The sequence below is a fragment of the Vicugna pacos genome, chromosome 7 (genome assembly GCF_048564905.1).
Source record: "Vicugna pacos chromosome 7, VicPac4, whole genome shotgun sequence".
NCBI classification, from domain to species: domain Eukaryota; kingdom Metazoa; phylum Chordata; class Mammalia; order Artiodactyla; family Camelidae; genus Vicugna; species Vicugna pacos.
In genome coordinates this window covers 25,227,128-25,241,415 of record NC_132993.1, presented here as the reverse complement: position 1 = coordinate 25,241,415, position 14,288 = coordinate 25,227,128, and the positions used below count along the sequence as shown (strand labels likewise).

The following is a 14,288-nucleotide window of genomic DNA, read 5'->3' as shown; positions in this document are numbered from 1 at the left end:
GTGCTCATGGGAAAGCCACAGAGAATTCCTGATGAGTCACAAACTAAAATCAGACGAAAGAGAAAGGTGGTCTTGGTAGTATTATTTCCTCCAGGAAGAAAAGAATTCAATTTATCCTCCTGAAATTAGTTATTGGCCTTAATTATTATAAAGTTTAGTGCACAAAATGGCACGAGGTAGCAACTTATTATTATCCTCATTAAAAAGGATAGATTAGATATGTGGACCCACAGATAGCTCTACTCAGCTATATCAATCACTGCCAGAAGATGTTTCTATACAGTTTACTTCTCCTCAAAAGATGTGAATAATTTCCAATTCTGTTTATCTCTCAAAACCAGGCTGGAGAATTAGTTTTCAAATTGCAAAATAGAACTGACAGTACTTTCAAGGAAGGCTGCAGACTCTTAGCCTTCTTATCACGTCAGAGAGCTTCTTAAAATGGGAAAGCCATTTAAAAAAAAATTTTTTTAAAGCATAAGAATGCCCAAAACAAAGCTCTTCAAACTTACCTCGTAGTAACTCCGAACTGCATTGCAAAATGCTTCATCAGCTACAATCTGGGTTTCCCCATTGAGGAAGGCCTGGAACCGTTCTTTCAGCAACTGTAATTGTTGCTTGTTAAGCTACAAGAAAAAGAGGGAATCAGATGAAAAATTTGCCAACCCGTGAAATTGTAATGACTTTTAAAAGTTATATCTGCTCTATGCGTCTAAGATTTGATACCTAGAATTAATTTATGGGTCAATTTTAAAATGTTTGTAAGTCACTACTCCACATACTCTGGAATACCCGATATTGCGATGGAATCCAAATTTTCTGCTCCAGACCGAATTCCTGTGATGACTACAAGGCCAGTCTCCTTGCAGAGATAGGAAAAATTCTAAAATCTGAATGAGAAACTGTTGTCCCAAACTGCCAGCTGTGCTCAACAGAGAAGGCAGAGAGGACAAGCTCTCTAGGTGAGTGGACAACCAGCAGCCTTGGACAAAAGCTAATGGGAAAGACAGAGGGACTCTGAGAAAGGATCCTCTGAAAGGGATAGCTATTGGAAGCCAAAAGCTTGGATCCCATGAACAGACATACCTGAGCTAAGGAGTGATAAGGAAGGAGGGGAATGAAAGCAATGATAAGGAGAAGATAAATCCAAAAGAGAACGGAAAGGCAACAGGGGGGCAGTGAGCGCATCTTTAAGCAGGTTAGGGGAAGGCTGTCAATCAGGGAGAGGAGTGCACCTTCACAGCCGGATTTCCTCACCCTGGGTCTACCTACCACAGGTACTGAGGGTGGGTTAGACACGAACTGGGACTCACTAACCACGGTCTCTAGTCATCAACTACAAGCAAAGGCAGCTACTTCATTTGCAGGGTTCAGTGCAAAGTGAGAACGAGGAGCCCCTTGTTGAAAACATTAATTTCAAGACAGCGGCAAAAGAGCGTTAACCCAAGCACGGGACCCTTCTAAGCAGGAGCCCCGGGTGACCACACAGACTCATGCCCACGGAGCCAGCCCTGACGACAGAGGCATATGCTTCACTAGAGGTAGGGTATATTAGATCAAGCAGAAGTATATATATATATTTTTTTTTTAAATTCTTAACTGGAGAGAGAATATAGTCTTGCAGATAAAACAACAAATCCTGAGATATGTAAGGAGCAGGAAGGGAGTGATCTTTCCATTTCAGTCGATCCTCATCAGACTGTTAAAGACCTCAGCCCAGTTCTGGATTCTACAGAGAGACGTGAAGCATTTGTAAACACACCGAGGATAAAATGATTAAAGGATTAGAAAGACTACACAAACTGCTCTGTTTTGGCTTCGAAAAGAAGGCTGATGTGAAATAAGTTTGAAACGGTTCAAAAGGCTGATTAAAATGCCATTCAAATATGAGAGACAAGCTCTTTCAAAAGATAGGTTTTTATTTAGGATCCTAACAAACAAGACAGCTTATAAAAAAAAAAATGCTGCCGGGACTAGCAGACTGATAAAGACGTGTCCCACTGTTCCCCAGTGTGAAGGACCCCTTGCCATGAGCAGGGAAGAGAGAAGACCATTCCATTTCCTTACCAGGGTTATATTCATTTTGGGGAAAGCTAAACGAAGCTGAAAAGCAGGAACATCACCACTCTGTGACACTCTCCATTTCTGTAATATGAAGAGAATGAAAGCAGGGGTCTTTTGTGTGTGTGCACTAGCAAGGCGAATTAAGCCCATGACTTTAGCTCTCTAAGCGTGGTTGACAAAAGGAGCCAGATGGAAATAGGACAGCAATTGCTGACAGCGAGACAGCTGAGGGCACTTTAGTCGCTAAGCCCTGGGAACCGTTAAGAAGGGCTTCAACTTGCAAACCAAGCATCCAGGTAAAGTAATGGTAATGGTATTGGAAATGGAAATGGAAATGTACGTGGGGAGGACAGTGAACTGAAGGGGACCTTAGAGATCATTTCTTCCAACTCCCTCATTTGATAAATAAAATATTGTCCAAAACCCCCAACCTAGGGATATCTTCATCAATTTTCTTCTATCAGAGGCATTTTGTTCTTTAAGAACTCCTCTAAATCTTTGCCATTTCTAGCTTGCCAGTGTTTAAGTTTAGCCATCGTATCAGTGAGTTGTGTTTTGATGATTATGGCGTGGAAAATTCATGAATATGAATCAAGGAAAGGAGATTTGTGCAAACACCTTCTTAGAAGCTCCAACAATGTTGGTGTCGCTCACAAAACACGCCAGAGGCACCTGGCTAAGTATCAGGCTTCAGATTTTTTATGAATAAGAAATACTGCAGTTGCATTTAAGACATAAAATGACAGCCATATTAAAATGACATACAAACAGTCAATAAACAGATACTTTATGAGTACACAGGGAAAAGGGTTACATTTCCACATAAAGGAGATAGGGAGTTGAAAAAAGGCAACTTAAAATCTAGCAATGGGGACAGCAGTCAGAAAGCAGTTTCCTAAAGCTATTTGTGTAATCGAAATAAACTATATTATACATCAACAGATAGAGACCAATGTAATAGACCCAAAAAATAGACCCAAATACAACCAGAAATGTGCTATAAAATACCTTTACAGCACCTCAAGTCAGTAGTAAAAGATGGTCTATTCAATCAATGGTGTTAGAATAACTGAGCACTCATGCAGAAAAAAATTAAGTTGGACCATAACACACACAGTTACAGTCCAAATAAATTAAAACTTTTACTGTAAAAAGATGAAAGCTTAAAGGTATTAGAAGAAAAGTGGGAGAATTCCTTTAAACACCAGGATGAGAAAGACCTTTTTAACCATGAATCAAAATCTACAAGTCATAAATTTAACAGCATAAACATTAAAAATAAATTCAGCATGGCAAAAAATACCATAAACAAAATAATGGGAAGAAAGTCTAACCAGAAAAAAAATTGCAACTCATATCCTAAAGAGTTAATTTTCAAACACATAGATCCTAGAAATAAATAAGTGTGACCAATAAGCCAACAGAAAAATGGACAAAGTAGATACATTCAGAGAAATGGCTTAAGTCATGAAAGCACGCCTAAGTTATTTTGCATTTTTCTTTATATGAATGAAGTCTACATAAGAGCAGGATTCCAGGAAGATGGTCGAATAGGAAGCACCAGAAATCTGTCTCCCACCTAGGCAACATCTGCATTGACAGTACCCGTCTGATGCAAAGATTTTGCAACTCTGGAGTCTCTAAAGACTTGCAACATTCAGGGGACTGTTTGACCAGAAGCTGTCGTGAATTTTAATCAATTCCACCTCTGCGCACAGTAGCGGTGACCCATCCCTACCCCTCAAGCCCCACAGTAGCAAAAAGAAATGCAGACAACCTAACTTTTCATAAATGGAGGACTAAGAAAATCATACTACATCCAAATAGTGTATTACCACTATTACATATACTATTAGCTTTATAAAAAGTATGACAGAGTTCTCTTATGTACTGATATGAAGAGATCTGCAAAACATCTTGGGGAAACAAACAGTATAGAACAGTATGTAAAATAAACCACCACTCCCAGAGAAAAGGGACAATATCAGAACATGTACCTGCTTTCAAATGCAGAAAAACTATGGAAGGATGGCCTTGGACACTGGACAGATGAAAAATAAGGATGAAAAAGATTTTTCAATTGGTATCACATTATTCATTTTAGGTTTTAAATCACAGGATGCTTTTTATATACTCAAATTTACTTAATTTATATTTAAATATGCTATAGTAGCCACTTTACACATTTAAATCTGATCATCCTGCAGAAAGACTGGACAACAAACCAACTGACCTTTTTTTTTCATTTCTCCTTTCAGGTAGAAGTTTTGAACTTGACTGTATTCCTCCCTCTTCCTTTTTTAAAAAACATTTCAAGGTTGAGGATGTCAAACAAACTTAGACAAAAAGAGTCAGAAAAGAGTAATCATGGTACTCAACATTCTCATCAGTGCATTAATCTTTACAAAATCCATACCAAGTGGTCTCTCATTCTCCATTAGAGCCAATTAAAACTAATACATGCACACACACACACACACACACACACACACGCACTCTACCTCTATCACCTCACAATGAAGTCTATTTTAATTTTACACAGTTATGCAGGATTGAAATCTGCTTCCCTATGCGCTCCATACATTCTAGTTCTATACTAAGACCAAACAGATTAAACGTTAATTTTCTTCTTCAACATAGCAGTTCAGGAACTTGGGTACTAGATTATTTGAGCGTCTTTCCCAGAGTAAACTTTACCCATTCTCCCAACATCTTCGGAGTACTATCCAGTTTGTCCACAAATACAGCACTACGTAGTTAAATATAACGTATTTACATAAAACTAAATATAAGAAGGCACTTTGAAAGTCATTAATAGGCAAATGAAACTCATTACAATAGCAACGTCCCTCTTCAAATATACTGCACAGACTGATGTGATTCTCCCAGGATCCTGTGGCCAACGCAGAGTCAAGTGGGAGGATCACTTCCCACTTTCTAAGTACTCTATGTCTATTAATTCAAACTAAAAACAAATTAACTCTTCTTGGCAGTCACATCAACTGACTCACATCGTGCTTACAATCAACACAAATTCTGAAACATCCTTACATGTGCTTCGTGAAGCCATGTTTCAACCTGGCGAGATTTATTTGGTCCATTGTTCCAGGTGATTAACGGTCTTGTCTTTAGAATTCTGATTCCTTCACCCTGTGACCAAAGACCTCTCCTAGTGTTGTTGTACAACCAGCATAATAAGGTGCTATCCATAATCTCCACCCAGGTCACTATAGAAATTTTCATCAGTCCATGATTCAGGAAGGACTAAGGGTACCTGTCACATGTATTCCTCCTGTTTTGACATAATCAACTAACATTCCGGAGGGCAGCTGGTTTTATTCTTCAGCCTATATTTTAGTTTTGCCCATATATTATCTTCACACTAGTATATTTACTACTGAATGAATAAAATATTTTTCAAAAATAAAAAACTGACCAGCAAAAACTATCGATTGGGAAATTTAAAAGAGCTTTTTATATGAAACTAAATTGCAGAAACTTGACTAGAACATAAATATCCTTGCCAACATCTAAATACAACGAAGAGATTAGTTCTTATTCAAAAGAACACTTCAAATACTGACAGTAAAAACGAAGTTTTATAAATCTTGGCTGGCAGTGATAATTTATCCATAATAATAGTGGCCTCAGAAAAACTACTTAACTTCTAGGGTTCAGAGATGTCTTATGTTTCTTAGAGGTTTTTTTTTTCTTCTCGTTCGTGTTCAAATTGTATTTTCGCCTTTTCATTGCGAGTCATGACCACCTGAAGACTTACGCCAGGGTCTTGACGGCAGCAGGAGACCAGGCATTGTGCACTCAGGAACCTGGCAACCACTGCCGTGCAGAGCCTGCCTTGACCTGCAGTTCCCGTCAGGAGTCTTAACACTTGTGGTGGGAACTGCATGATCTCCTGGTGAGGAAAGGAGGTCACAGTCAGATTCTACAGCACAGTGGCAGGTGACCAGTGGGTACTGTACCTCCAGGAGGGTGGGTGCTGGTGTGTGCACAAACTTTAAAGAGAACAGAAAAACAAATGTTTTTCCAGGAGGTAAAAGGATTTATCCCAGGCACAGATGGTCTCTGAAATGCACAAAGGCACAGCTTTAACACCCATTAATGAGATATGGTAAAAAGATATTAGGAGGAAAAGACTACAGGATAGGTACCATTTTCTTTTTCCCTTCCTATGGACACTCTGCCAAAAAGATCTACAGAAAACCACTGGAGCAAAATAATCAGAGCCTTCTACATTTCTGAAACAGACCTCCCCAAACTGGATGTCAGAACGGAATAACAAAGGGGCTCTGGCCCGTCTCATACATTATAAAATCCTGTGGGAGGCATTGCTATTAAAAATTTCCGATCCAAATAACTTTTCTCACTCTCTTCTATAGACGCGGATATTTTGGACTGTGAATATGCCCATTTAAGACTGCAAATACCAGCCTCACCTGACAAGGGACATGGTCAATTGACTAAGTAAAGGCCAATGAGATGTAGGCAAAAGAGTATATGACTCCCGGAAACCGTAAAAAGTAGCTGAAGCAGCACCATTTGCTTCGTTCTCTTTCCTCTTTTCCCACTGGCAGGAATTTGATGTGCTGGCTGCCACCATCAGCTTAGCTCATGAAGATGGTGAAGGAACAAAATAAAAAGAGCCTGAGACCCTCCCAAATGGGGAGCAGCCAGTGCAGCCCCAGGTCGCCACCTCCCAGCTTCCTTGATGGGAGAGAGAAACAAATATCTGTACATATTGATCTTACTCTTACCGGGGGTTCCCTGGTAGTATGTGACCGAACCAAATGCTAACTGGTAGACATCACAATGACATACGCAATCAGGGAGAAACTGCCACAGCATCACCATCCCTGGCTAGTAAGGTTTATCTCAATTTATTCCAAAACAAGATATTCCTTCCGTATGTTAAGTTATATGAAAAACTCCTTATCCAGCGAATTTGCCCCAGTGAACAGTGAACACCAGATTCTAAGTGTCTGGGTAGACTGAATTCTATTGTTCCACAATATTGAAAACGGGAGATTAAAAAGCCTCAGATTTGCAAATACTACCTTAACATATGTTATAATAAAATGTATATCAAAGGGTGAGTACAGAGCAGGAAAATCTCACTGTGTCGTGGACAAATGGGCCCCCGGCGAGGCTCCTCCAGCTGCCGAGTGTGTTACTTCCATCCACATTCTCACTGACCTCCTAGTTGAATTCAAGCCTCGGCGAAATGACATGCTATGACTGGGGCATTGTCTCGGGGCAGGGGGTTGCTGCTGGTGGAACTAGGAAAGTTAAATCCGTGATTTTATGAAATTTCCCTGCTGCACTGCACTGAGCACATTTTACACGTGTCTTATTAAATCTTCCTAAATCTCATGGGAAGTGTTTATCATCATTTCATAAATGAGGAAGTTAAGCTCAAAGAAGTTAAGCATCTTGCCTAATTTCACATCTAGTAAGTGGTGACAGGGGCAGAATCTCAACTAGTGTCCTCATCTAGAAGTCCACCTTCCTTCCCATCTCCTTACTATTCTGTTTCCCTCAGAGCCACACTTTTTCAATAAGAGGCGTTCAATTCCTACATGTATTTGCTTACTCTTTTAAGTCCTCCCACTACAATAAAATCTGCTTAGCATGAGAACCTGATTGTACCTCACAGCATGAATCCCCATACTAAAATAATGCCTCAAACCACCACAATGATATCTTCATGTTTTTCATTAATTAGTAAGGTTATTATAGGACGAACAGGGCAGCAGCGTGAGTAATTAAGAGCCCAGGCTCTGGTTTAAGACTACTGTCTGTATTCAGGGTCCCCCACAATTTGTAGGGTCTTCAACAGGTCACTTAACCTCGGTGCCTCAAATTCTTCATCGAAACAATAAGAACAGTAATTATGCACGTTTAATGGGCTGTCGTTAGAAACACATGGTGCTCCTACTTCAGCAACTACAGAAGCTGCAGACGAAAAATGATTCTAAGATGGATACAGTTGAACAATCAGTAATAGACTGTCCAGAGCTGTGCCGTCTGACACAACAGCCACTCACCACACGTGGCTACTGAGCACTTGGCATGAGGCTAGTCCAAGTGGCATGTGCTCTAAGTGTAAAACGCATACTGGGTTTCAAATCCTCTGTACAAGAAGACCATGAAACATCTCACTAATATTTGCATGTTGGTTGCATGTTGAAAAATATTTTGGATACATGGGGTGAAATAAATTATTAAAGTAACTTTCATCATTTTAATAATGTCTTAATATAGCTACTAGAAAAACCTGAATTACATATGTGGCTCACACTACATTTCAGTGAGACAGCACTGGTACAGAGAAATGCGTGTGATGGTCAAGTGTTCCTTGAAGACACAAGTGAACATGGCCTTGCTGACCCCTGCAAAACTCACAGCAGCAGGTCCCACGTGACACAGCTTGTGGCAAAGTCTGTGATATAACGGATTGAAGAGAAACTGAGCAAGGACCAAAATGCAATAATACCTAAGTATCAGCCTTGTGTTTTTCATTCTCAGAGAGGGAAGCGGGTGTTATCAGTCCCACGTGACGGATGAGAAAACAAACTGAGACGTTCCGGTACGAATTCAGGCAGCTCCGAGAACTGGGACCCTAAGCTAGGTCTCCTGAACACCAGTCCACATTTTTTACCCTCCCAGGCATGACCCCAGCCCTCTGGCATGTTCTTATTTGACTGTCCTCATTCAGCCTCACCTTACAAAAGACAGTCACAGTAAGTGATGAGGAGTTATTCCGCAGGACTGGTTCCTGCTCCTGAACAGGGTGAGAGGTAGGTGAGGGACGCAACTGGCAAGTATGTTGGTGAGTATCCTCCCGAAACCTGCTGTTTGCATTAGCATTGGTTTCACCCACTAGAGTAAAACAGACCTATGACAGTAAATTTTAGTGATCCCCACTAATACCATAAGCTCATTGAAAGCAAAATCAATTGTGATGTTTAATTTTGTGTGTCAACTTGACTGGGCCAAGGGATGCCCAGGTAGCTGGTAAAGCAGTATTCCTGAGTGTGTCTGTCTCAGGGTTTCTAGAGGAGATTAGCATTTGATTCAGTAGAGAAGTAAAGAGATCCACCCTCAGCAACGTGGGCAGGTATCACATAATTCATGGAGGGCTGAATACAACAAAAAAAGGTTAAGGATGGGTGAATTCCCTCTCTCTCTCTCTCTCTCTTTGAGCTGAGAAGTCCATCTTTTCTGGCCCTTGGACATCAGAGTTCCTGGTTCTCAGGGCCTTTGAACCCAGACTGAATTATACCACTAGCTTTCCTGGTTCTCCAGCTTGCAGAAAGCAGACTGTGGGACTTTTCAGCCTCCCTAACTGCATGAGCCGATTCCTATAACAAATCATATTTTACATTATATATATGTATATGATATAACAAATTATATTTTATATTATATATGTATATTACAATATATAATATAGCTTATATTATATATAACACATCATATTTTATACTGTATATATGTATGATGCATGTATACATGTACATGATCTCCTATTGAGCTTGTTTCTCTAGAGAACCCTAATGTTTCAACCATCATAAATGACAGCCTTAGCAGCCTGTTACAATCAAGCGATTCAGAGATGAATGGGGGGGTAGGGTGGGTGGTTGTTGAGGGTTCAAAGAGAAACAAACCTTAGGAGCTATTCTGAGAAGTTCTTACCACCATCAAAAGCCCCTCCCTCCTCCATTAAATTCTGACAAAAATCAGTAAGCTTCTCCAAACAAGGAGTCTTGGAGGAGTCTATGGAAAAAAGGCAGGTCTAGGAAGCGGTCCAGCACAAGCTTTACTACCTTATAGTCCTGCAAAGTCAGAAGAATCTGTCATGAGCCACCATTCAAACTGTGTAGTCAATGACTTCCTACAAATAACTCTAGGGAATTATGCCAAGATACATCATGAGGGAACTGCCCTTTGAGACAGTACGATTTCCCCTTAACCACCCTTAATGTGCAATTTAATACTTAGTGATAAAAGCTAATAATAATTGACCACTTACTACATAGTAAGCACAGTTCTAACATCTTTACAAGGATTATTTTAAACTTCCCATATGGTAGGTTCCTTATTTCAGGTAGGAGGAAACAAAGACCCAGAGAAGTCAATAAAGTGGTCTAGTGCATGAAACTTGGGGGCAGAGCCAGGTACATCTGCTGGCATGCTCTTAGCCACTGGCTGCCCTTGGGGTTGCTTCTGAAACTCCCCAAGCCACATTCTCCACACCCAGGTCAAGACACAGGACCACCAGAGCTGAGCAAAGCCAATCCTGTGATTGATCAGACTCAAGTGGTGAGTGAAAGCTCTCCTCCCCATTTACCCCCAAAACACCATCACATCATTCTTGTTCACATCACTGAGCCTTTGCACACAATTAGCTCTCTCTGCCTGGGATATCCTTTCAGCCTTTGAGAACACAAATGCAGATGAAACCTCCTAGAAATCATCTTCCTTCTGCTCCCCCTCAGATGAAGTCATCCCATCCTCTCTGTGCCACTTCTGCACCTCGTACCCACATCTATCATTTGCTTAATGTGCCTTTCTCCTTACCAGGGTGCAGACTCCTTTATCAGCAATGCCAGTCATCTCTATATGCCCCTTCCCCACTAAGTCCAATGTTGGCTGACTATGAATTCATCTACAGGGGAAGAAAAACCAGAGTGTAAGAGGATATCAGTGTTCACTACTGCTTTTCTAGGAATGTATCCTGTCACAACCACTGACAAAAGACTCTAGCAGTGGATAACTGAGTAAGGGACTAGGGAACAAACACAATTTTAGAAAATAATTCCCAAATAGCTTCTGTGCTGTCCAAATAATAAGTTCATGGCCAGGCTCATTGAGGCCGGAAGAAACAGCAAAGGATTTCTTTGAGCTGCTGTGTGAGTGATTCTGTTTTGCAGATGATATGGCTCTTAAGCAGGAAGAACTCTGTGCCTCAGAACCATCTGGTATTTCATGGCAAAGTTCCTTATGCTGAAACCACATTTGCAAGAAACAGTGATTTTATATTCATCACAAAGAATTTGGACAGGCTTAGCAGCAGACACATGCTGGCTTCAAAGCTCAAACATGCTGACCAGCTCTAGGCCACACAATGGCCTTTTCCAGTAGATGGTCAGTGGCTTGGGATAATTCATGTGAAAGATGAAAACACGATATAAATTTACTTTCCCAAGAAATGTCTGAAGTTTTTGCTCTCTTTCTGAAGCAGGTATGTCATGGAAGAGAAATGGCTCTCTGTAAAGGAAGGAAGGAGAAGAGCGATTACCAAATGGCCCTCAGAACTAGTAACACTTTGTGCTACCATAACAATATTTGAGAGCACCATTACTGATGAGACTTTCACTTTCATAATTTTTACCTTTTCAGTTGTGGCCTTTTCTTTTTCACTTAGGGAAGTTCCTTTAACATTTCTTATAAAGCTGATTTGGTGGTGTTGAACTCTTTTAACTTTTGCTTGACTGTAAACTTTTGATCAAGCAATCAAATCTGGATGAGAGCCTTGCTGGGTAGAGCAATCTGGATTGTAGGTTTTTCCTTTTCATCACTTTAAATGTATAATGCCACGCCCTTTGGGCCTGCAGATTTCTGTTTCAAAGTTAGCTGATAGTCTTACGGGAGTTCCTTTTATGTAACTATTGTTTTTCCCTTGCTGCTTTTATTATTTTCTCTTTAATTTTTACCGTGTTATTTACATAGCAAAGGAAATCACCGACAAAATGAATAGACAACCTACTGAATAAGAGAAAATATTTGCAAATACTATGACTGATAAGGGGTTAATATGCAATATATACAGACAGCTCATACAACACAACAGCCAAAAAAAAAAAAAAATCCAATTAAGAAATGGGCAGAAGACCTGAATAGACATTTTCCCACAGATGGCATACAAATGGCCAACAGGCACATGAAAAGTTACCCAACATCACTAATCAGAGAAATACAAAGCAAAACCACAATGAGATAGTTCCTCACACCTGTCAGAATGGCTACCATTAAAAAGACAGCAAGTAACGAACGTCGTCAGCAAGGATGTGGAGAAGAGGGAATCCTTCTGCATCGCTGGTAGGAATGTAAATTGGTGCAGCCACTGTGGAAAACAATATGGAGGTTCCTCAAAAAACTAAAAATATAAATACCATATGACCCAGCAATTCCACTCCTGGGTATAAATCCAGAAGGAAAAAAAAGAAAACACTAATTCAAATGATACATGTATCCCAATGTTCATAGCAGTATTATTTACAATAACCAAGATATGGCAGGTATCTGTCCATCAATAGATTAATGAATAAAGAAGATGTGGTATATATTATATATATATTATATATATATAAAATACACACACACACACACAATGGAATACTATGCAGCCAAAAAAAGGAAATTTTGCCATTTGCAACGTGGATGGACCTAGAGGGTATTATGCTTAGTGAAGTAAGTCAGAGAGGCAAGCACTGTATGTCATCACTTACATGTAGAATCTAAAAAATAAGACAAGTTAATATAACAAAGAAGAAACACTCACAGATATACAGAACAAACTAGTGGTCACCAGTGGCAAGAAGGAAGTGGGGAGTAACAGGGTAAGGGTAAGGGATTAAGAAGTACAAACTACTATATCAAATAAACCACAAGGATATATTGTACAGCACAGGGTATGTAGACAGTATCTGGAATATAAAGTCTAAAAATTTAGAATCACTATGTTGTACACCTGAACTAATATAATATTATAAATCAAGTATATCTCAATTAAAAATTTTAAAATATTTTCATTTTAGATTTAGTTTAAAAAGGTATTTTAAAATAAAGCCTGCTCCTAGGATGTTTAGTTGAACAGCTATATTGTGTGGTACACTGTTGCATCTAAGCAGTACATCATACCCTCCTTCCACACTAGTGGGCTTCCAAGGTAGGGCTGCCAATTTAAATACAGGATGTCCCATAAAATTTCAATTTCAGATACACAGACAATGATAAAACACTTACATTAAAAATTTGAGATCAGCTTTACTATAAGTATGTCCCAAACATTTCATGTACTAAAAATCATAAATTATACATTATTCACCTAAAATGAACATGTAACTGGTCATCCTATATTTCATTTGTATTATAGCTTTTGACTCTAGCTCTAAATTTTGATAACATTTTTCTTTCATTCTTTGGATTGTCTGTGTTTCTGTCTAGTTATCTTTGCCTTTTCAGACTTGATAATGTCTCATGGTCCCAGTCACCTCCAACTCCTTAATCTTTCCAGTCTCAGAGGACATTTCCACAGCAGAGCTCAACCTGCTGTGCAAGACTAACTCCTGGCAAATAAATGAGATGCCACCAAGAGGCAAGTGTGATCTTTACAGAATGAAAAACCAACAAGTTTCCCAAACCCAGCTAATTACAAACTTCGAAAAGCTTTTTTTAAAATGTAGATACCAAATAACTACATTTATACCACCATTTCTGAATTCTAAATAGAGTGACCTGGAAAGCTATTCAATTTTTAAGTTCCTGGGGGTCTGATATTCAGCTAGATTAGGGATTTGCGGGACCTGGTATTGATTAGCTAAAAGAAATCTACCCAACTAAGTCAAAAGGTAGAGTGGTATCAACGACCAAATTGATTTAGATTTTCACAGCACAATACTTGGCTGTAATTCCAGACTTTTAACTTTTGACCAACCTAAAATGGAACGACGGATACACATGATACACAGGACAGGACTAAACCCCATTTTTAAATTAGGCCTTTGTTCATGAGAAAGAATTAAGAGCAGATTTCTCTCCTGGCCAGTATAATTATAAATCATATTTTAAGATATAAGCACTTCTTAAGTGTTTTGTCTGCTAGGAAAACCTAAAAGTGCTTATATCTGAAGCAAATTTCTCTTTAGGAACAACCTAACCTTATCTAGATCTTACAGAAGGTGGTGAATTTACACTAAACCTACAAGTTTTTTTTTTCCCCCTAATAACAGAATACCAGCCATACCCTAAGAAATTAAAGCAATTCAAATAAACATGGAAAGGCTCTGGCTACACAAAAAAAACAAACCTCCAAATACAACAAAAACCATAGGGATGGAGACAGGTCATTGACCAGGGCCACTTGCTGGTAACCAGATTTCCCACGTATCGCCACATAATACATTTGGTCTAAAGAGAAAACC

At 39.4% G+C, this 14,288-nt stretch overlaps 1 protein-coding gene across 6 annotated transcripts in view; it reads right to left on the bottom strand.

The window, feature by feature from the left end:
* Positions 1-14,288, bottom strand: part of CADPS2 (calcium dependent secretion activator 2) — a 447,742-nt gene that overhangs the window by 345,377 nt on the left and 88,077 nt on the right. For all 6 annotated transcript variants that reach the window (XM_072964582.1, XM_072964580.1, XM_072964581.1 and 3 more), the window contains exon 2: positions 513-626. In XM_072964582.1, coding sequence (XP_072820683.1) covers positions 513-626 — 114 coding nt within the window. The remainder of the gene's footprint in view (positions 1-512; positions 627-14,288) is intronic.